This window comes from Teleopsis dalmanni, chromosome 1 (genome assembly GCF_002237135.1).
Source record: "Teleopsis dalmanni isolate 2A chromosome 1, ASM223713v2, whole genome shotgun sequence".
NCBI classification, from domain to species: Eukaryota; Metazoa; Arthropoda; class Insecta; order Diptera; family Diopsidae; genus Teleopsis; species Teleopsis dalmanni.
Genome location: NC_051846.1, coordinates 113,654,917 through 113,677,156, shown reverse-complemented (window position 1 = coordinate 113,677,156; position 22,240 = coordinate 113,654,917). Strand labels below are relative to the sequence as shown.

Here is a 22,240-nt window from a genome sequence, read left to right as displayed (position 1 = left end):
ATCATACATTAAAGTTCTTTTGCTGCTAAGGCAACGAAATCTACTTTTTAATAATCCGAAACAATACTCAATGCAATTTCTCGCCTTTCGATGTTGCACATTATAATTGTTATGTGCCGTCGATAAATTATTTCCTCGAACAGGTGTCATCAAAAAGGGTAAGAGGGGATAACCGCTATCTCCTAAAAACAAAAACAGAATTGCACCAATTACCCCTGGAAACCGAAACTTTTTATAAAATCTGCAAATAATTGTCGATTAACTACATTGTATTTTAACACAAGATTTCGAAGATATACAACTCTTTTATAGCGCATAATTCCTGAATTGTTCTGGACCATTTGATGTACTTTACTACAAAATACCGATTCATTATATTTGCAACCTCCTTAACGCATCTTCTAACAACTGCCTGAGAAACATTTAGTTATTTCTGCCAAGAAAAACTTACTTAAATATTTCGAAAGACGAAATATTTTAATAAACACGCATCAGATATAGCGAAGGGGTCTGTAGAATTCCGCAAACATTTTCTTTTCCAACGTAAATGATTCCGTGAATCTCTTACATCATCAGAAAAAAAAAAAATCGAATGCACCTTCTTATCAAAAAATCGAATGCACAATCGCTAATTCTCCTAAAATAAGCGAATCGCTTATTTAAGAATTTTAGGGAAGATATTGGAGTTTTAGCAGATTACGCTCTTTACACAAATCTTTATGGATCAGCTTTGTGTAACGCTAAGAAGATAAAGAAAAGAAACTGAGAGAAAATTTCGCAAAAAAATCTCTCTAACTTATTCACCACACCAGAATTGTCATATATTAAAATCGGAGTTATTAGAAAATCCATTGTATATATTAATTTCATTTTAATGACTAAGTATAGGTAGAATATTTTATATTAGTTTTACTTCAATTTATATATAAATTTTAAATTTGCTATATAGGTAAACTAAAGTCAGCAGTCAATAATTATTATTGATGTAAGTAAATATATAAAATTAGTCATGAAAGTGTTTTGAAGATAAATAGTTGAAAAATAATATTATATTAATAGTTGAAAAATAATAATATTTGCTAAAATAAAAGTTTTTTTTATCATGTTGCACATATTCGTATTTAAATATATGTTGCTCAAAAAATATATTTATAGCAAAAGATAGCATCTAATAGAGAAGTTAGTAAGTGTACATACGTTTCGAGTTTTAGGTTACATTATTTTAATCTTCTGTTTTAAAACGATGAATAATTACATTTTCTAAAGTGTTTCTAATTAAAATTCAATTTCGCTTTTTTTTTATTTAATATATAAATATTTTATTTAATATATAACATTACAATTTCATCCGTGCAATAAATGACTTAATTTATTTCTCCAAATGATTGCTAAAGACTGATTCTTGATTTTTATGAAGAATGACTGAAGTCATTTCAGAAATTGTAAAATCGGATTAGACCAATTTGATTCCAGCTTCTAAAATTCTTAAGAATTTTCTGGAAGCTTCTTTTTCTCCATCCTATAGGATTGGAGCTTCTATTTTCTAAAGCGCCTCGTAAGTGTCTTTAGCTTTGGCGTCAGTAGCCAGTTGACGAAATTAATATCCAATAGTATTTGGACATCTCTTCGATCAAGTATTTAAAATGATACTTGATATGTTTTCTGTAAGATACTTGCAGTTCCTAAAGAAAACATTTTGCAACAATGTTGCCATAAGAAGTATAGGCATTAAGCCAGAATGTGTTTAGATAAGCAAACGTGCGTAGGCGTCGTGAGATATTTTAAGGCGCAATAGCTAGGTACATATTCTGAAGATACAAAAATGTAAAACGATGGCGCAGTGCCGTTATGTTATTTTAGGGTTTAAAGGTTTTAGGATTTTTAATGTCAGAAAACCAAAACAGACAACGAAATTTCTCAGAAAGTGCTCTTATTTTAGCAAATATTGTGGTGAGTAGAGACCGAGTGGATCGGGTAGGGAAAATGATCATGCGCCATTGTGTAGCATTGGGCTTTTTGTTTTTGTACTGGGTGATACTTTCACCTCATTACACAAAATTTTGAATATTATTTGAATAAGTCAGAAAATTTTATAGACAATTTTTCGAACACCTCGCAGTTTCTTTTCATTATCTTCTTTGGTGATTGGTTGAATAATAAAAAATTATTCGTGTAATTTTTTTTATTTGCCTCACTATTTTTGCATCTTAAAACACAATTAACAAGGATCCACAGATGGATACGTAAATATGAAAAACATGTTTCAATAAAAATAGTGAAAATATAAAAAATATATTCGAAATAGATCTTTAAGCGCAAATTGTTTTGAATATTTGGCAGCGAATATTTCACTATTCGATAATTATATTCATCAATATACACATAGTAGGAAAAGTCTGCGTTCGCCCACAAAATTTTTCTTAAATTTCGCATAACTGTTTTTATTTTTACATAAATTAGTTTTTGTTTTCTGATTTATTTTAACCAAAGAAACAGCACTTAAGTTCTAATATAAAAAAATACCGGTTATTTTAAAAAAAAAATTAAACATAATTTAATTGTTGCAAAAGCAACAATTTTAAATCAGAAAAAGTCTACGTTGACTTCTTAATATTTAGATTTACTGTTAATTTAAATTCGCTTGCAAGCATAAATGTGTCTTAATATATGATATTTAATTATCAGTTGTCTTCCTAAAGAGTCTAAGAATAAATCATTTAAAAATATTTTTTTATATAAACAGTAATTTTTTACAATGGAACATAAAAGACTTGGAATTAATGTTATTGACCGACAAATAACTGTTCAATTTTGAGAAGATGACGTGAGCCAACGAAAAATTGCTGAAGATATCATCAATATTCATCTGTGCAGAGAATTATAAATAACTTCAAGGAGACGAGTACTTGCGTTTCTAAACCTCGCACTGGCTGTCCCTCAATTCTGATAGAGAAAGACGTTGCATAATCAACCCGGTAAAAGTAAATCCAAGAGTAACAGTCTCCAAACTAGCTGAAAATATTGCCGAAATACTGAAAAACAAAATATGCCCTGATACTAGGCGGAAAATTTTTAAGAAATGCAAGTATTATACCCGGGTTGCAAGAATGAACCATACATATCCAGATATAATAGAATAAAATGATTAAGCTTTGTAAAAAAGCATATAAATAAAGCCATGGAGTTCTGAAAATTTGTTATTTTCTTCGATGTGAGTTAATTTTGCATATTTGGAATCAAAGGTAGAAAACTTGTGTAGAGAAAATCATGTACAGCCTATAATAAACAAAACTTAATTTTAGCAGTGAAATACAGTGGAGGTGGAGGTACAATGGTTTTTGGGTGTATAGCAAGTAATAGTGCAGGCAAACTTGAATTTATACAGCATACAATGGATAAAAATTGGTATCAAAATATAATAAAAACAAATTTGAAAGAAAATGTCAGGATATTAGAGCGTGAGGCTACCTTTTTGTTTCAGCAGGACAACGACTCGAAGCATATAAAAGCGAGCGTACAGATTTAGCTGTTGAACCATGCTTTCAGGCAATTTCGAACACTATCAGAATCACCAGCCCTTAGTCTTATAGAAGATCTATACGTTTATTTGGAAAAAAAGATTTGTCAGCGCACAATTTCCAGCAAGGATATGTTAAGAAACGTTATCATGAAAGGATTATTATTCTCAAAACCTTATTGGAGATTGTTTTTAAGTGTTAAGTGCTTTACCCCTATACATTTATGTATGGATATGGATATTTTGCTCTCCTTATCTGTTTATCTTACTATATAAATTTGTATTTCAGATTTTTTTTAAATTAAAATTAATTGCATAACCAGCCCATTGTAATGGGGATATGATGTTAATATATATATGTATTATATATCATATATATAATACACAAGACGATATATTAAACATATGTTGGAGTTTTAAATTATTGAGATCCAAAGTACATTTACATATTTATTTAAAACATATATATGCCACACATGATGAAATTTAAAATTCGTTTAATTTAATTTAATTCCATGTGTCACCTTCATAAAATTTAAAATATTTTCAGTTTTGTTGATATAAATTTTCTTCATTTTTTTGTTTTTATTTTCTAACAAACTGCTATTAAGATAATTATGAAATGTATGTGCCTTTATTTATGGCGGAATATAACTTATTGAATATTATTGTTTGGTTTTAATCATCCATTGGATTTTCACCTTTATTTCGCTTGTCTTGACTTTCAGTCCATGCTTTGGCAATCATCTGCTTGACCTTGCTATCACCACTATTGTACATTTTTTTCATGATGCCAACCAATGCATCTTCATTCGAATCCGTATCAGCCTTCATTTCTTCATCTTTTTTTTCCTGCAAACGTTTGTGAATTGTGGTGAGATATTCCCATTTAACATTTTCTTTCTTCTTTTTCATATAAATAGCAACCATTCCAGTTTTTATCTTACGGTAGCTCTTTTCCACGTCAATTGACGATAGAAGATTGTTTATTACAAGATTATAATCTTTGTTGTCCAAATTGCTCACAAGCAAAGTAACTGAGTTCTCATTGAAAGTAACGTTTACATTAGATTCCTCTACCTTTTGTATGCCGTCTAATGTAACAAATAATTGGACGAACTTCTCACTTTGGTCCCACGCATATTCATTCAGTTCCTTCAGATATCTATTGAAATAGTTAAATTAAAAAACTTCAGAATATTCATTTATTTTGCAAAGCACTAAGTTATATGACTGATATTCTAGAGATTCCAAGCAATATACAATTACTCAAATATTTTATCTAAAAATCTATAACATTAAAAGTATTTTACCTTTTTGGTGTGTGCTCACCACTCTCTGCTTTCTGATCAGTAGAAAGACGTTCTTTGATTTCCAAATTAACAACTTCTTTGTCAACCTCTGCTTTTGCCTTAATTAAAATATCCTTGCATTTTTGCCGAGATGCGTAACCTAACAAAAGTGTTAACTCTGCAGAGTCTTTTTTTAGCTAATTTGGAAAATTAGTATATATTAAATGAAAAATAAATATTTAATAATGTCATAACTTACCTCTTCTAGTGACATCGTCTGTCGCTTAATCATTGATTTCTAGCACAAAACCACAAATCCCACTTAGCTACTTACAGCTTCGAGATGTTTCCTCAACTTGTGTTTTTTTGCTTTTTTGTGTTAAAAATGCGGCACACAAAATGTCACATTTACGACATTGCCAGACTGTATCAAGGATTTTGTAATTATTTAAATAAATTCACTTATCGATTACAGTTTTCGAATACAAATTATATACTGAAGGAAAACAAAGCGTGTTATTTTGATATATTTCACTAGAGAGGTAAAATTTTTGAAAATATATCAAAACAGCGCCTAAATTAGCCGTGTTTGTTAATTAGTATGTATGTATGTATTATGTAGCATCGTCCAAATCACGCTTTTTAATATGAAACATTGCGTTTATTTTCTGTAAAATAAATAGAAATCAAATACATGAAATCCTGCTAAAATTATTGCAATATAATTTTCTTAGAAGTTTTTAATCATTACCAAATACTTGCTGTTATTTGTTATAATATTTTAATAAATTTTATTTCTTGGGGTGACAAATAAACATACATACACAAACATGCAACGTTGAGATGGTTATTACAATTTAAATTTCGGGATAGATCGCACGATGGGTCAAAAGGCTGCAAAATTATAACTTCGGAATAATACGCCGAAAAGGTATTCAACACGGAAAGGCTGACGCGTTATCGCGTGCATAATTGCACCTATACTCTTTATACTATATCTCTTTATATTCATTAATATTAATGAGTTCAAAAGTTAAACGTTTACATTATCATAATTTATTGTTGATGAGCCGTATATTGTGCCGTTATGCCCAATACACCTTTGCAAAGGGAGTTTTTGAGGATATTTTCTCCTTTGTTGGCCATAATTCATTTTCTTTAAATATTATTCCAAATTAGTAGATCAAATATATCTTCTAGTTGACAGCTTCTAACATTAGTTGGGTTCCAATCTTCTTCTGATTGTAGACTTGTCAAGCGAATATCGACTATTCCTTCCTTTGATTCATTTTTCGGGTATTTTCTGCACTCTAGCTGACAGAATCTTCGCGATAACGCGTCAGCCTTTCCGTGTTGAATACCTTTTCGGTGTATTATTCCGAAGTTATAATTTTGCAGCCTTTTGACCCATCGTGCGATCTATCCTGAACGTTAAATTGTAATAACCATCTCAACGTTGCATGTTGTCGCCACTGTTATTCAATGTATACTCAGAAAAAATATTAGAAGAATCCATTAGCGATATTCAACATGGTGTGAAAGTAAACGGTGTTTTCATCAACAACATCAGATACGCAGATGACACCGCTCTTATTGCCGACAGTCTAAGCGGTCTACAATAGCTAGTAAACAGGGTTAATACTAACAATAAGTGCTACGAATAAACATAAATAAAACAAAATATATGATTGTAAGCCGAAAAAATATTTACAGCAACACAAATTTAATGATTAACAATATTGCTATAGAAAGAGTAGAACATTTTAAATATCTTGGATGCTATATAAATGAAAACTGAAATTATTCCAAAGAGATTAAGTGTCGAATAGAAATAGCACGTAATACTTTTCTTAAATACATAAATGTTCTTAACAATCATGAACTCAATATTGAAACTAAAATCCGTTTTGTAAAAAGCTATGTCTGGTCTATACTTCTACCATATACGCCATGGAAACCTGGACTTTGAAAATTACTGATATTAACAAGCTCGAAGCATTTCAGTTATGGATATTTCGGGGAATTCTGAAAATGCCATGGACAGATCATGTTACAAATAATGAAGTATTACTAAGAATGTCATGTGATCGCGAATTGTTAACAACTATGAAAAGAAGAAAAACAGCCTATCTAGGACATGTTATGAGAAATTCGAAGTATGAGCTACTCCAAATGATTATTCAGGGAAAAATCGAAGGCAAATGCGGTATTGGCAACAATAATCATGGCTGTTATGTTATGTTTATGTTATGTTATGTTATGTTATGTTATGTTATGTTATGTTATGTTATGTTATGTTATGTTATGTTATGTTATGTTATGTTATGTTATGTTATGTTATGTTATGTTATGTTATGTTATGTTATGTTATGTTATGTTATGTTATGTTATGTTATGTTATGTTATGTTATGTTATGTTATGTTATGTTATGTTATGTTATGTTATGTTATGTTATGTTATGTTATGTTATGTTTATGTTATGTTTATGTTATGTTATGTTATTGTTATGTTATGTTATGTTATTTTATTTTATTTTATTTTATGTTATTGTATGTTATGTTATGTTATGTTATGTTATGTTATGTTATGTTATGTTATGTTATGTTATGTTATGTTATGTTATGTTATGATATGTTATGTTATGTTATGTTATGTTATGATATGTTACGTTATGTGATGCATTGGTAAGTCAACCACGTGATGGCATGTTCACACAAATCTAAATTTTTTTGATATTGAGAGCCTTTTGCACTAAAACCCAAAATTGAAGTAGAGTTAAAGAAATTAGAAAAAGACACATTAGTGCCTATTATGGGTTGTCGATCGCTGATAGACAATAGAAAAGTTTCTACTGATGATAGATAAAATCAAATTTTGGTGTTTTGAATTGCAAACCTATAGAAGTTTTTCTATCAGCGGTAGATAAATTTCTCTATTGCATTTGAACAGTAGAAGTTTGTCGATCGTATAAAATAATGCTGAATGCTAAAATAAATACAGTCAATTTAACATATAAATTTAATATAACTTTAATATTACTAATTTAATAGTTAGTAATAATTCATTTAGATTTAATATAATATAATATATTATTTAATATATCTGATTTCGAGTGTAATGTGTTTTATGTATATTGAGTATAACGATTGTTGCATTTTTTTGTTTTATTATTTATTTATGTATATTTATTCAAATATTTTCAATATGTGTTTATATAAAATTAAGAAATAATAAAATTCTACATATTATAAAATTAATAAATTTTGTTGTAGGGCAAAATTGATGAGCAATAAAAAGCAGAAAGCAAAACTTTTTGCAAATATGGAGAAATATCCAGACATTGCGAAACGCATTTGCAAGAAGTCACATTCCAGAACACCGTGGGAGAAAATTGCGATAGAGCTTAATAGTTTAGGCGCCTAGAAAATATTGAAAACATTTCAGTGAAGGGAGGCAAGAGTGTTGTGACTAAAAACTTACTGTAATACAAGAAAAATTAAAATTGGCTATCGAAATACCGACAAAAGATATAAATATCAGTCCATTAAGCTTCAACTGCTTAAAAAAATATGGATTTTACTAATTTAATTTAATTTAATATACATATAATGTAAATATAACTACAAATTATAAAAATATTAAAATTAAAACTAATATAAATATATTTATTTTTAGAATATTAAAGTTTAATTTTAATATATTACTAGTTTATTAATGTAATGTAATACTAAATAATAATTTCGTATTGATAAAATATATTTTTATTTATTTTAATAAGAGTTTGAATTCAATTTTAATGTTTCTTAGCGAACACAAATCAAACAAAATAACAAAATGGGTTCGATTAAAACTGCACGCTCTAAAACCCTGATATCATTCACAATAGTGCACATGTTTGTCTATCAAGTTTCATAGTACCAAATTTGCTTACCAATCGACTCAGTAGATAAAAGTCTATCGTCTATCGGTAGAAGTTTTTAGAGCGTGTAGCTTTAATCGAACTTATTTTGTTATTTTGTTTGTATTGTATTCGCTTAGAAACATTAAAATTGAATTCAAATTCTTTTTAAAATAAATAAAAATATATTTTATTAATACGAAATTATTATTTAATATTACATTACATTAACAAACTAAAGTAATATATTAAATTTAAAAATAAATATGTTTATATATATATTAATTTTAATATTTTTATAATTTGTAGTTATATTTACATTACATGTATATTAAATAAAATTAGTAATATCCATATTTTAAGTAATTGAAGCTTAAGGAACCGATATTTATGTCTTCTGTCGGTATTTTCGATAGCCAATTTTAAGTTTTCTTGTATAACAGTAAGTTTTTGGTCATAATACTTTTGCCTCCCTTCTCTAAAATGTTTTCAATATTTTCTAGGCGCCTAGACTATTAAGCTAGTAAGTTACATCGGAATTTTCTCCCACGTTGTTGCAAATGCTTTTCGCAATGTCTGGATATTTCTCCATATTTGCAACAAGTTCTGGTTTCTTCTTTTTATTGCTCATCAGTTTTATTAATTTTACTATATCTTAATTTTATATAAACACATTATTCGTTGAAAAATATATCTTATACTATGTTTCCACTACGTACTTAGTAAGTCATATAGTAACATAGAGCTTTTCGCGTTCACATTATCATGAGTTACTTAAGGAATGGGAAAGAGCTTTTATGTGTCAAAAAGTTCTAGTTTTAGAGCTTTTCTGTGTTTACATTTTAATTGTAAACAGAAGATATTAAATGTTGTATTGTTAGAAGAAAATAAATCAGCATGGAAGAAAACGCAGCAAATTTGAAGAATTTAATATATAATGTTTGTAATGTTGTTCACAATATAAAAGCGGCAGTTGCTGCATATACAAAAGAACACACAATTATTTTTAAAAAAATTAAAAATAATTCAAAATCAACAAATGACAATGCTTTCTTCAATGATTACTACAAACCAAAGGAAGTGCTGGACTTCTGGTAAATACGGGCAGTAAATATTATTAAATAACGAATAAAATTTTACTGAGTTGGTATTTTAGATAAAAATGTAATCCGTATGTCGGTTCTGAGAAGACAACAGAGGGCTTCAAAATAAGTTTGAACACTAAACAACCACAATCCAAATAGAAAAGAAATACGGCGATGTTTGGAACATTTTTTCAGTAAGTTTTATTTTAACTAATAGCTAATAATAACACTAATAACTTATAAATTAAAAATAAAAACAACAAAAAATATATATTTATATATTTCATATAATTAGATTTTACATAATTATAAAATTTATAAAAGATTTATATTATTACATTTATAATTTTAATGATTTATAATATATAAAAAATAAAAATAAAAAAATATAGTCAGTTATCATTGATTTTTCTTTTCTTTGTAGGTGCGTTCTTTTTTGACTTCAAATATGTTGACGATAATGTTGACGACGCTGGCAGTAACGGTAAGGATGACTATCAGAAATTAATACGAAGGTGTTGTCAATAGGTAAATTCTTCAAAATTCTATACACGATATTGACAAACTTCCACGATGACGGGACCTCCGTTGAAAACCACAATACATTGCTGATCCTTACTATTTTAAAATAAAAGAGAAAAGTTAACATAATACTTAATAACATATATTATTCATTATACTTTATTAATTATTAAATAAAACATCAAATATTAATCGTAAAGGATTATGTAGTTCTAATTACCAAAAAGTAATGATATAATAGAAATTTCTGAAGTGCACTTTCGTTTGCACTTCGTGCGCGGTTCCCATATAATATCTTTCACCTTTTTCATCGAAGAAGATTTCCCTCTCATAGTTCTATAGTTCCACACGCATTCCGGGTAATTTTTTTTTTGTTTTACATTAAACACAATTTTAAATTTATAAATCAAACTTGTGAGATCTCAATTATTGCTTTCCTGATGTTAACCTGAAATAAATATTTTTTATTAAATAGTATATGAAATTTTATAATTATATCAAATAATAAAACTAATTTTTATGTATTAATTATATGTTTTATTTATAAAAAAACAAATGTTTAAAAAAAATTCTTACCTGTTGTTTGTTTTGAATTTTGATTGTTTGTTTATGTTAACATTTTGTTTCATGTGTCAAATATGTCAAATTTAGATCATTTCCAATGTTGCATTCGTAATATTTGGTATAATTTTGGTCGAATTTTGTTTACTATATTTTATAATAAATGAAAAAGCACGGAAGCTCTTTGTATGGTTAATGCAATTTACTCAGTAAATGAAGCTTTCTAAGTACCTAGTGGAAACGTACTATAGGAAATTTGAAAAATACTTGCTTGTATGTAAAAATATTTGAATAAACACACATAAACAAATAACAAAACAAAAAAATGCAACAATAGTTATACTCAATATACATATAACACATCACACTCGAAATCAGATATATTATATAATATATTATACTAAGTGACCCCGCGAACTTCGTACCGCATAACAGTCAATGAATGTTATATTAGATTTTAGATTCATCAGCGATCGAATTTTGTGCTTGAATACACGTGCAGTGATGTCGTGCCGATCATTTGATATCTGTCCAGGAAGCAGCACTTGAACAATTTCTTTCCATTTTGGATTACACGAACTAATTTTCTTTGTAGTTTCCTCACCTGATTTAAAAACAGTAAAATTAGTATTCTACAAGTAAGACTCACGTCTGTATTCTGAATTGAAAACTATGATGTTGATTCCCACCATTCAATGGGTTTATCATTTTTATATTGAAGTGATATCCATCATCTTCTTGCCAAAACATCAGTGGGTATTGCAACGTGTCATATGAACGGTGTGTTTCACATACTTGTTGCAGTTGCCCAGTACCGCGACGTGTAAGCACAATATCGCGTGTGTTCAAGTTTTCTCCAACGATCAGGATTACAACTTCATCTGTTGTTGGAGCGTTAAATTTGCGTTCATGTGTTTCTGCTGGTCGTTTATCCGCTCTGATTACAACTTTTTAGTTATCATTTGTGCTCTCACTTCAACTATTGCTTACGAAGTCTTTGAAGTCTTCGAAGTTTTTCACTGCACTTAAACTTCGAGAACAAAAATTTGCAAAAAAACGAATTTATTTCCAACTTCGAAGACTTCGTTGAAATACGAATAATCGAAGAACTTAGAACTACAGCGGATTTAATCAAAAATCAATGTCTCAAACGGCTGGAATTGAAACGTAGTACCTTCAATATATATACGTAGTACCGATTCTTAAATATGACAAGTGGGCATGTACTGTGCTAAACTAGACTTAAGTGAATAGTTTAAACTTTCCGACTAATGTAGTGAGTTTCATGTAAAAGTGTTTGCTGTTAGAAAAGCGACATGACTTGTTTACTTGAAGTTAACAATTAACTTTACAAATAATTTTTTTTTAGACAACGTATATCTTCATCTTGCACACGGCTTTCTCGAAAACTTGAATAAAATTCTTATTAGTTATCAGTTTTGAGGGTCTTAATTCCGTCTCTGATGTTTGAATGAACTAACTCGTAAAATGACGCAGTCATCTTCAGCAATGCATACTATCACTAACATAAAAGCCCCTAATCTGATGTCGCTACCGACTTATCAGGTCTATGCGTAGTCTCAGCCCTTGCGTGCCCTTGTTTTTAATTTTTTAAGAATTTTATTTAGAAAATAAATTTCTTAGATGTATTGATTAAAATAAAAAATAAACTTTCTGAGTTATGATTTAAGTGTATTATAGACTACGTTTTTATAAGTCAAACATATCAGAATGTGTGTTTGTTTGGAATTCCCACTGTAAACTTTAAGCACAAATTACTTACATATTATATATATATATTTATATATTACATATATATTTGAATATATAATTACATACATATATATACGGTAATTTAAGAAAAATTTCTATAGCAACTGAAGAAGTGAGTGTGTGCAAAAATCTTGTCAAAGTCTATTCAGTGTAAGCGAGTTAATTTCAATTATAAGGGTTTTCAGCAGGTTTTAAGTATGGCAAAAACAGCAAGTTGTTTACTATAGGCGCTAAGCGAGATATTGGCATTACCATTACTGTTTCAAACTGTCAAATGCTATGTTTTCCCAAAGAGCAAATGTTGTATACATATGTGCACATAATGCAAGCAAACCACATTTTGTATATAAATATATAATTAATATAAAATTAAAATAAATAATGAACTACAACAAAATTAATATTAGTTTAGAATATTTATGCCTTGATAAATATAATTTTGTTAGCAACTAATAAGTCAAAGAATTGAAATCGCCTTTCAATTTTGTATATATTTATGTCTATATTTTTGAAATATTTATTTTACACAATTTTGCATATTTTTAAAATATTTTATTTTCACAATTATGGAATTTGTGAAGTTTATAATTTTGTTTGAATTTCAATATTTTGTATTTATTCTTACGTTGAACTTGTGATTATGTGATTGGTGGTATTTTTATTCCGAATAAATAAAAGTAAAAGTTAATATTAGGTCTGTTCCACGAGCCATTCGTAGTAATTTTGAGTAACTCTGTGTATACTCGTACACCAGTGCATTTCACCAGCAAATTTTCGAGTACATGAGAGTATCTGAGAGAGCATAACACCCCTGTCGAAATTTGAAAATTCTACACAGACTTTACTCGTACATTTTATATCTTTTCCACGAGCTACTCGTAGTAACTTTAAGTAACACTGTGTATACAGAACTGTGTTCCATCAGCAAATTTTTGTGTATATTCGTGTAAATTTTACTTGTGTTTTACTACGCGTAGCTCGTGGAACAGGCCTATTATGTCTAGGTGTTTTAATTTTAATTATTGTTATCTAGTTTAAGGCTGATTTCGTTATCGTAGACGTAGTGGACGTAGAGAATTTAAACGCTAGAATGCTTAAAAAATAATTATTTTTGACACACAATGCAAAAGAAATTAAAAACTTAAACAGCGCAAGTTCAACTTGATCATCACTTATTTTACCCATAAAGAAATGCAATGTAATACTTTAACATTTTGATTATTAGTTAAAATTGTCAAAAATCTAACTTCTGAATTCTAAAAGCAGAAATATAGATTCACACGACATGTTATTGTAATTTGATTGTAAGAGTTATTGTATGCCCACACATTTTGTGTACTTTCACTAAATATTTACCGTGCATTTACCATGCATTTACCGTGCATATATACATATAATAGTAGTTTTCTTTCATTTTGTAAAAAAGTTTTATTCATTCTTCAATGTTATATAAAAACAAATGTTCCTTAATTTCTATCCGTATATAATAAAAATAAAATATAGCGCTTATATTAATATCCCACCTCAAAGTAATTTTGCAAAGGTAAATTTTGTCTTCTTTAATATTTTAAAAATTCTACATTGCAATCCATGTTTAGTTATCTGCTACTTAAATACGAAAGAGTATTCAATTTTTGTGATATCTGATTAGTTATCAGCTGTTTCTTCACACTACACTCACACTTTTAAACATATTAAAAACAAAAACATTTGTTGAGTTTTGTGTTCAGTTGATGTTGTGACTTTGGTGTCGGTAGTGGTGTTTCGGGGTTCTGACGATTGTTTGTGTTTAATTTTGTGGCGTATTCAAATGGTTCTCTAATTTTAAATTGAAATTTATTTGAAAGAAAATCATAGTGAAAATAAAAATGTGTATACAAGATCTAATAAAAATGAAATAGTCAATTTAAATATTTTATAATTCATTTTTTATAGGAAATGTTTTAAAAATATTTAAATTCTCGATTAAAATTTATTTAAAATTATAATAATGAAGCAAACAATTCTAAACATTTGATTCGGGTCTTTTATTAATCGAATTGAGAAGAAAACTAAATACGAACGCAAGAACTTGGAAACCACTGTTTTACCGTTTAAGGTTTAAAATACAAGAAAATATTTAAAAAAGGTTTTAATTTGCGTTGAAAAACATCTTAGATAAACTCGACGGAAAATCTTAATTAGCAGTTTTAAATTCCAAGAATTTGGTATGTAAAAAATGCATTATTTTTACTTTATTTAAGTTAAACTACATATTTGCGAGGTCTTGCATCGAAAGTCTGGGCTGTTGTCAAAATAACGTCACAGTTCGTCTCTGTTAGTCGTGGTGAGTTCATTAAAAACTTTTGATTTTGTCATTGAGGAGTTCCTACGTTGAGCTGACATAATTTGTACTAAATGGAACAGTAAATTCGCCAAATTTTGATATTGGCCGATTTAATAGTCAGCTAATAAATATAAGACTTAAATTTTAGCAAAAAGGAATAGTTTTGAAAATATCTTTAAGCGGATGTCAACAAGTGAAATGATTCCATCACATTTTAGACAATGATAATTGCTATTAAACAGAAGTTAAAACAAAATTTTGTTGAATTCAATTAATTCACAAATCACATTATGAGGATGAATCTGGTATGGATTGCTCATATGTTGGGATATTGGTTTGGGTTTTCACCTATTAGCATAGGGACTTGCGCACACTAATCTTCTCTCAGTTTCGGAAGTGTCATCTCTGTCAGCTGTGCGTGTTGATGTTGATGTTTAGTGCTTTATATATAAGATTTTCTCCAATTGTTCAAATGTTCACAATCCAGTCATTTACGATTACTCAGCCAATACTTGTCTTCATACATATAGTCAAAGTGAGGAAGTCCTTTTCTTTTTATTTAAGTTAGCAATTTTCTGCAAAATGGAGATGAGGTCCGCTGCGGTTTTTCGATTTTCGTTTGTGCTGTTTTGCTATTAAAATAGAAATTAAGTTGTTCTTATGTGCTTCCTATGCGGTGTATTTAGGGTGGAAAAAATTGATTTTATTTCCATAAAGGCATTTCCAATGCGGATTCTTAAATTAATGTTTGCCATTCAGTTGCCGACATGGTGACAGAAAATTACTCTGCGAAACACGCAAAAATGAATCAAATTTGCCCCCGTAATATAGTCTGCCGTGTATTGAAGCAAATAACCATAAACTATGTCAAAATAATATAATTGTTAATATATTTAGGCAATAAGCACATTTTCGTGATAAATTTCTTATGAATGTGAGCAGTGTTGATTAAGTTTCTTACATATGCAGAGCTAATCTACCTCTGAATGTGTGACGTGACACGTTCTTATCATCAATGGCAATATATTTCCTAAAAAGTGATAAGTTTAAGATTAAAAAAATTTTAGTTTGTTTATTGAATCATTTGCCTAAAACTAGTCATCACAAAAACAATGCTTTGAGTGCCTGATAATTTTTGTCGCTTTGTAAACATGTGTGAATCGTATATAGTTCGGGCTGGAACACCAATTCATAAGGTTCATGGCGCAATGGAAAACTTCTGAACATTTCCTCTAGTAAGTTTGTAAAGTAAGAATTATATGAAAAGCATTAAATAAAACCAAGAAAAATAAATAAGAGATTAAAAATGCCTTATTAACTTTTGAAGTTGCGTTGTGTGGAGGTGCAGTGAAAACTCTTAGTTATTGATATGTCTCGTACAAGCCTAGAAATGTAGGATTTCCGACTTATTGTGATGGTCAACACTGCTGCCACTATTGTAATAGGTAAGCAACTGCCCTATTACAGTTTTAAAATTTATATCAATTAATGTTTGGATTTCTGTATAAGTTTAAAATTCAGTTAAATTTGCATTTCTGTTTTTACAGCAACTATCTTCAAGATAGTTTTTATGTATTGAAATAGAAACCTACTTTATTTTTGGTTTTTCGCAGAAGATTTAACCGTATTTTACGTTTACGTAGGCATTCAGGTGATGTTAACGCCTTATATAATTATTGATTTAATATAAATTTTACCGACTATGAACTCATACGGTACTTAATGATAGCCTTAATTCGTTTTATTTCGAGTTCATATTTGCCAAAACTATAACAGCTTGACTTACTATCTGTTATTGACAAGTTAACTTCAATTATATATTATTTATGTAGGATAGAATAAAGATATATTTATATTTCGTTTTTCTTCTATTACTAATATATCGATTGATGACTATTACTCAGCTGTTATACTATTACTATAGTACCAACAATATACTATTGCATTTAAGGACGATTTCAAAAGAGTTTGCTTCTTAAATCAAGTATTGTGATGGAATACAAATTCAGATAAAGAATTAAATTTTGCATTATATATATAAACTTTATATTACTCAAACGTTCCGCAGCATTTCTTCTGAGTTCCGGGTATCGCGATAAGTTGCAGTTTTATTTAGTGCCAGTAACTCATCAATATTGGTTTAATCCAATCGGTTATTTCGTTTAAACGATTATGGAATGAATACCGGAATCTTTTATTTTCACTTGGTAGGTGATATTCCCTAAGAATTTATTAAAACAAAAGATTTAATAAACTAATCAAGTAATTAAACTTAAAATGTTTCTGAGTAAATTGCAATAACTCTCAAGTTCTGTGATTGAGTAAGATGTGCTATTATTGATAGTAATAATAAGATGTGCTATAGTTGCAGTTTTCTTTTAAAATTTATATAAAATCATATAAAGTTTAGAAATTATAGAAAGAAAGAAACTCAATTGCACGTTACTGGAATATCCAGATATTTTGCTCCTGTAAATAAATTGAAAATATTCAAAGCATTCATTAATTTGTGGCTTAAGATTTTAGGATGTAATTAAAATAAATTTTAACGTATTCATATTTAACAATGAGCCTACTGTATACAGTTAAAAAATATCGTTCATTTGGTACATTTTATATAATTATTCACCCCCATTTTGAATCGCATGGGAATGGAAGTTTGTTCGCTATGCCCAAGTTTGCTATTCTGTATAATTTGGGAATGGGAGTTTTGGTTCCTGTTCCCAATTTTGCCCATGAATCGCATGGGAATGGAAGTTTTTTTTCCCAATTTTGCACAAACTCTTTCCCAAGCAAATTGTTTGGGAGACAAATTAAAAAAGTTTAATTTAATATGAAATTAATATAAAATTATTATTATAATAAAATTATTATTATAATAAAATTATTATTATAATAAAATTATTATTATAATAAAATTATTATTATAATAAATTTAATATTTTTTAATTCTTATTTTATTATTTTATCCACTCGGGTTGATTAGTTTTTCGAATATATTTTAATAAAATTATTATTATAATAAAAGTATTATTACAAATGGAATATATTTAAATTTTTATTTATTTATTTTATCCACTAGTGTTTTTTTCCACAAATTAAAGCGTTAACTATTGTTATTTAAAACAATAGAATAATGAAAGGACACCAAATCCGAGAATGAACGGGATTCCTGAAATAAGTTAATATATTTTTTGTAATTATGCGCAGGTGAAACATTGCTTTTTTTAATTCGAATTTTAGTTAAAACAATAATTTCAATTAACAAATAAGATATTTTACTTTGTTTTATTGTATATAAGAAAATAATAAATTATATACATATTTAAATAATAAAATAAATAAATAAAATAAAAATTTTCTATTATATACTTATAAAATATTCATTATATTCATTTCTGGTCATTTGTCCAGCAGACAAATATGTGATTTTTACATTTAAATCAACATATATACGCAATTCTTTTCTTTGTTTTGCTCATTTTCGCACTTTTCGTCATTAAAAAGTGCCATGGTTGCCAAAATTTAACAAAACAAATTTGAAACTGTTGTTGTTCCCAAAACTGCTGTCTCCCAAGCAATTCAGAATAAGGGAATTGTGTTTTTGGGAATAGGGAGTTTTGTGCCCTGGCAGTATTCAGAATTGCTATGATTAAGAATGATGGTGTTATATTGTATAATTTAGATATTTATTTATTCAAAAAACTCCAAGTTATTATTATTTCACAAGTTCCAAATAACTGACAGAATTAAAATATTAATTGTTCTTTATGTGTCATCTGTCATCTTGGCAGAGTTGCCAACACCTCCCCTTTTGAGATTAAATCTCCAATGCGGTGATTCTAGGGTCTATAACGGTCAATAGGATGTCTAGTACGCCTTGGTCGTGTATACGGAACAACTGCCTCATTGTGCTTCTCAGTTTGAGGGATTGCAATCTCGGTTATTTCGTTGAAAGATTGATCTGGAGTCGAAACCATGTTGTTGTTAGTTATTTCGACCACATCTTTAGGTGTTGTTTCGTAGAGGCCAAATGCATCAACTAAACACTTTTCGTTGGCGATATCTTCGGAAGTACATATTTCTAAAGATAACTTATTTTCTTGATCTTTTCGGTCACCGCACTTGTTTTTAAACTTGGCATTTGGGTCTGGTAAAGACACCAGCGTTGGTTTAATTAAGTCAAGTTTAATACGGATATTTCTTTTTAGTAAAACTTCAGCTGGCGATTTACTGTCCTCATTTTGCTTATTCGGAGTTGATCGGTAAACTTGTAGAAATGTTTGAAGATTTTCAGCAGTTACCCCCTTCCCATTTAACTTTTTGAGTGCTCGCTTTAAAGTATCCACAAACCTTTCGGCTTGTCCATTTGACATGGGATAGTACGGACTGCTTCGTATATGACTAATGCCGTTTTCCGCTAAAAACTGTTGAATTTGGTGACTCACAAATTGAGTACCATTGTCTGAAACTATTGTCTTCGGTAACCCAAATCTAGCGAAAATTTCTTTCAAGCTGGAAATTGTTTGAGTTGCTGTTATAGATTTTGTTTGTATAATTTCTGGCCATTTTGAGAACGCATCGATTACGACCAAATAGTAGTATGAATCTATTGCAGGATATGCAGGATAATCAATATGCAGCCGTTCCCAAGAATCAGAAGGTTTTGGCCAAGGATGTAAAGTTGTTTTTGTGGGCATTTTAGCTGCTGCGGCACAATTTGAACAACTTTTCACCATTGCTTCAATATCGTGATCGATATTTGACCAATAAACGTAGTTCCGCGCTATGGCTTTAGTACGACCTATGCCTTGATGACCTCGGTGAATTTCTTTAAGAATGCGCTTTCGGAAAATTTGAGGTATAATAATGCGTTGTCCGAACATTAAACATCCGTCAACTATACATATGTCGTTTTTTCGGTTAAAGTAAGCTTTTAACTCACTGTTGTTGCAGTTTGATGGCCATCCTTCAGTAACATATTCGAGAATTTTAGCTAAAACCTTGTCCTTAGCTGTTTCGTAAGTAATCATTTTGCTGGTAAGCGGCAGCTTATCAAGTGAGTTATGTAAAATTTGTTTACTTTCAATTTCAAACTCTACTGCAGCGATGACATAGTCTTCTGAAGGATTGATTGTGTTATGTATGAGTCGTGATAAAACGTCTGCATACCCAAAACTGTTAGTTGAAATAAACTTTAATTCGAAGTCATATGCAATCAGTTTAATTGCCCAACGTTGAAGTCTATTTGCTTGATGCACCTTAATTCCAGTTTTATCACCAAATATAGCTAGAAGAGGCTTATGATCTGTTTGAAGTTTGAATCTTCTCCCAAAAACCATTCTATGAAATTTCGTAACCGCGAAAATAAGCGCAAGAGCTTCTTTTTCTATTTGGCTATATTGTTTTTCTGTGGGCGTTAGTGATCTGGACGCATGACATATTACTTTCATTGAACCGTCGTCAGCTTCATGAAAAATGCAAGCTCCGAGCCCATAGTTAGATGCATCTGCAGCGACTACTATGTTTTTTAGTGGATCGTAATGCGCTAATAATAACTCTGATGACAAAATTTGCTTGAAACCATCTAAACAGCGTTGATGAAGTTCCGTCCATTGCCACTGCTTGTTGTTTTGAAGTAGTTCGTCTAATGGTCCTCGGTATTTGCGCATGTGATTTATGAATTTTCCATAAAAATTGATAGCACCTAAAAGTGATCTAAGTTCGGATTGATTGGTTGGCGCAGGCATTGTCTTGATTGCTTCAATGTTTTTTGGATCTGGCCGAATGCCGTCTTTACTGACAATATATCCCAAGTAAGCAATTTCAGGAACTGAAAAATTGCATTTTGCGATCTTGAGTTTGAACCCGTATTGATAAATACGTTGTAGAACTTCATGTAAGTTGTTGTCATGCTCTTGTTGGTTTCTACCTGAGACAAAGATATCGTCAATGTAAGCAGCTGCCAAATAACTGACAGAATTAAAATATTAATTGTTCTTTATGTGTCATCTGTCATCTTGGCAGAGTTGCCAACAGATGGAATCTTAATAACTTCTTGTTTTGTGAACGTTGGTGATATTGTTATCCCGTAGTCTACATTAGAGTACAAAGCGTCTGAAATCTGTTGAAACCTTACTTCGTTAAGTACATGTGCAATCATATCATTCCAGAAGTTTTTTGCGTACCATAGGATGTATTCATTATTTATTCACTATATTGATGTTGATGTAGTGGATGTTGAATGCCTGTGGGTTCTAGGAAATGTTATTAGTTGTCTTTCTACGAGAAGGTACTACGTCTACACTTCTTTTTATGGAGTGAGAAGACAGTCAAACTAAATATTTTTTGCAGCCCACTTATATTGGATTTGTGCGAATCTATAAAGAATCCTTAACTCAACTGGCGTCACTATGTCTTTGAGATTTTTATTTAAAATAAATGGTTTTTATTGTAACGGAGTTTCTAATAACGTTTATTATTATTTTTTATTCGAATATAAAACACTCATTCGAACTAATCTTTTAAAATTAAATCCTGTTGGACTTTATTTTATTTAAGGCAATCAATGCTGGTTTAAGATAGAAAGACAACTTTATTCTAAAATCTAGTTGATATACAATACATATAACGCCGGCTCCATTTCTCATACACTTCTGATAGCAAAGAAGTCCATTGATTGATTTTAAATTGCATGAATTACTGGCAACTATTAAAAGTTTAATTGCCATATAAAAATTCCATTCATGCATTTGTTATTTAGTGTTTAGTGTGCAAGACTGAGGCACAGAGTTTCGCACCATAAAATGTTGCATGCATCACAATTACTGGTCGTGGCTATAAGTGGAAGCACTCAATGACATCATTCAATTAAGATGCGCTCGAGTAAGGGTAATGTTTTCAATGCTCTGTTTGGAATATGTTGAACGCTTAATAAAAATGGATTTAATAAATATTGTATAAATATTATATTTAGGTATTATGAGACAGAAGCAACCAGTAATAGACGGCAGCAGTCAGCTAGCAATGCTGTGCGTATAAATTCAAATATATTGATTAATATACGCACAATTGGTTTATCAGACGATGTCAATATTATCGCCACATTTGTGGTGGTAAACAGGCACAATCGATATGTTCAGAGAGGGCGTCTATATTTTTTAATGCCTTTATGGACCCATCAATGTAATATATTCTATTTATAGTTTTGTATTTCCCCAATTAGTTTTCTTTAATTTGATGCTGAATACAAAGTATTTGTCGCA

The 22,240-nt window shown here is 29.4% G+C and overlaps 2 protein-coding genes and 1 long non-coding RNA gene across 3 annotated transcripts; 1 reads left to right on the top strand and 2 right to left on the bottom strand.

Moving 5' to 3' along the window:
• Nucleotides 1–4,129: 4,129 nt before the first annotated feature.
• On the bottom strand, nt 4,130–5,211 carry LOC119673224 (calcyclin-binding protein). The gene is made up of 3 exons (XM_038084469.1): nt 5,069–5,211; nt 4,831–5,006; nt 4,130–4,682 (listed from the first exon to the last, which is right to left on the bottom strand). The coding sequence occupies exons 1-3, from the start codon at nt 5,099–5,101 to the stop codon at nt 4,196–4,198; spliced, it is 696 nt and encodes a 231-aa protein (XP_037940397.1). The 5' UTR covers nt 5,102–5,211; the 3' UTR covers nt 4,130–4,195.
• Nucleotides 5,212–14,373: 9,162 nt separating this feature from the next.
• Nucleotides 14,374–18,179, top strand: LOC119687145. The gene is made up of 3 exons (XR_005253107.1): nt 14,374–14,462; nt 14,585–14,856; nt 18,058–18,179. It is a non-coding gene; the product is annotated as an uncharacterized LOC119687145 (long non-coding RNA).
• A 638-nt stretch (nt 18,180–18,817) lies between these two features.
• On the bottom strand, nt 18,818–20,725 carry LOC119665593 (uncharacterized protein K02A2.6-like). The gene has a single exon (XM_038074819.1). The coding sequence runs from the start codon at nt 20,723–20,725 to the stop codon at nt 18,818–18,820; it is 1,908 nt and encodes a 635-aa protein (XP_037930747.1).
• Nucleotides 20,726–22,240: the final 1,515 nt, after the last annotated feature.

Excerpts from the sequence above, each read along its gene's own strand:
- LOC119673224 (XM_038084469.1), bottom strand. The coding sequence starts at position 5,101 with ATGATTAAGCGACAGACGATGTCACTAGAAGAG. Across the intron at positions 5,007-5,068 it reads AGACGATGTCACTAGAAGAG|CTAAAAAAAGACTCTGCAGA; the intron begins GTAAGTTATGAC and ends TTTCCAAATTAG. Across the intron at positions 4,683-4,830 it reads GGTGAGCACACACCAAAAAG|ATATCTGAAGGAACTGAATG; the intron begins GTAAAATACTTT and ends CTATTTCAATAG.
- LOC119665593 (XM_038074819.1), bottom strand. The coding sequence starts at position 20,725 with ATGCCTGCGCCAACCAATCAATCCGAACTTAGATCACTTTTAGGTGCT.